Genomic DNA, 1,640 nt, shown 5'->3' on the forward strand with positions numbered 1-1,640 from the left:
CTAGTTTTAAATTATCTAATGTCAAAGAGAGGTGAAATGTGTGATCATTAAGTGACTGTTTTTGAGTAGCAAGAGCCTACCTCAAGCCCTACAACTTACATCAAAAATGGGCAAAAAGGTCAATCTTGTATTAATAGTAAAATATTCTCAAAATCATGTGGGAATAAATGCTTTATCACACTACCAAGTACACATTTCTAAACAATTTGATCAAGTAGAAATGACTGATTGTGTTTGCATTTTATTGTAGACATGGAAAACTGTAAGCAGTGCCCTGAGGACCAGTGGCCGAATGTCGAGAAGAATGGATGCCTTCCAAAAGTCATTGTTTTCCTCTCATACAGTGATACACTTGGTGTGATTTTGTCCACTGTGGCCATGATCTTCTCTGCTGTCACTGTTGCAGTGCTTGGAATCTTTCTCAAACACCGAGACACGCCAATTGTGAAGGCCAATAACCGTGATCTCAGCTACGCACTCCTCTCCACACTAATGTTGGCCTTTCTCTGCTCCCTCTTATTTATTGGGCGCCCTGCGGCATGGAGTTGTCTGATCCAACAAGCTGCATTTGGGATTATTTTTACTGTTGCTGTGTCTTGTGTCTTAGCAAAAACCATCACTGTTGTCATTGCCTTTAATGCCACCAGGCCTGGGAGCAGATTTAGTAGATGGATGGGGCCCAGAATGTCCGGCTCTACTGTCCTCTTGTGCACACTGGGAGAACTGACAATCTGTCTCACTTGGTTACTCACCTCACCGCCTCACCCTGGCACTGACACACAGTCTGAGACTGGGAAGATAATCCTGCAGTGTGACCAGGGCTCTGTCACTGCTTTCTACTGTGTGATTGGTTACATGGGCCTGTTGGCCATTGTCAGCTTCATGGTGGCTTTCTTGGCCAGGAATCTCCCGGATAGATTCAACGAAGCCAAGCACATCACATTCAGCATGCTGGTGTTCTGCAGCGTCTGGGTCTCTTTCTTCCCAGTCTATATCAGCACTAAAGGCCGGTACATGGTGGCCGTGGAGATCTTTGCCATCTTAGCTTCCAGCGCTGGAATGTTGGGCTGTTTGTTCATTCCCAAATATTACATCATTCTGTTCAGGCCAGATATCAACACCAGAGAACATTTAGCTGTACGTAGCCATTCATAGTTTCATATTGGATTTCAAAATTGAACCAATTTAACATTAAAATGTTGTGTTTCTAGAGGTTTGAAAGACATTCATCATCTTTTGTACAACCATTTGACTGCCTGCAGTAAAGCATTAATATCTCCAGTAATAAAATATAGTTTCTAGTCATTTTGACATTTCTAGGCAGTATCATTTTGAGGGAACAATTTGTCTAAACATATTATGTTTGGTTTGGTTCAAGTTTTTTTGCTTTTGGGTCTTTGCAATAGCGGGGCAATGTACTTTGGGATTTGTAGTAGTAATGGATCTTTGCGAGCAGCACGTTTTTATTGGAATGGGGTAGTCATGTGACTTTGAAAACACCTGTGTGAGCGGTTAAAAGAGCAACTCGGGAGAGAGTGAGTAATGTTACTGACCTTTTGAGAACGAAGGGAGGCATGAAGAGATCATAATGCCATAACTGTCTTTTCACAAGGTAAACTGGGAGAATTAGATTTGCCTAA

At 42.3% G+C, this 1,640-nt stretch overlaps 1 protein-coding gene across 1 annotated transcript; it reads left to right on the top strand.

The window, feature by feature from the left end:
* The first annotated feature begins 252 nt into the window (after nt 1–252).
* LOC144827850 (vomeronasal type-2 receptor 116-like) lies at nt 253–1,155 on the top strand. Its single transcript, XM_078686014.1, has one exon. It carries the CDS (start codon nt 253–255, stop codon nt 1,153–1,155), a length of 903 nt encoding a protein of 300 aa, XP_078542140.1.
* Nucleotides 1,156–1,640: the final 485 nt, after the last annotated feature.

The sequence above is a fragment of the Lissotriton helveticus genome, chromosome 4_1 (assembly GCF_964261635.1).
Source record: "Lissotriton helveticus chromosome 4_1, aLisHel1.1, whole genome shotgun sequence".
NCBI classification, from domain to species: domain Eukaryota; kingdom Metazoa; phylum Chordata; class Amphibia; order Caudata; family Salamandridae; genus Lissotriton; species Lissotriton helveticus.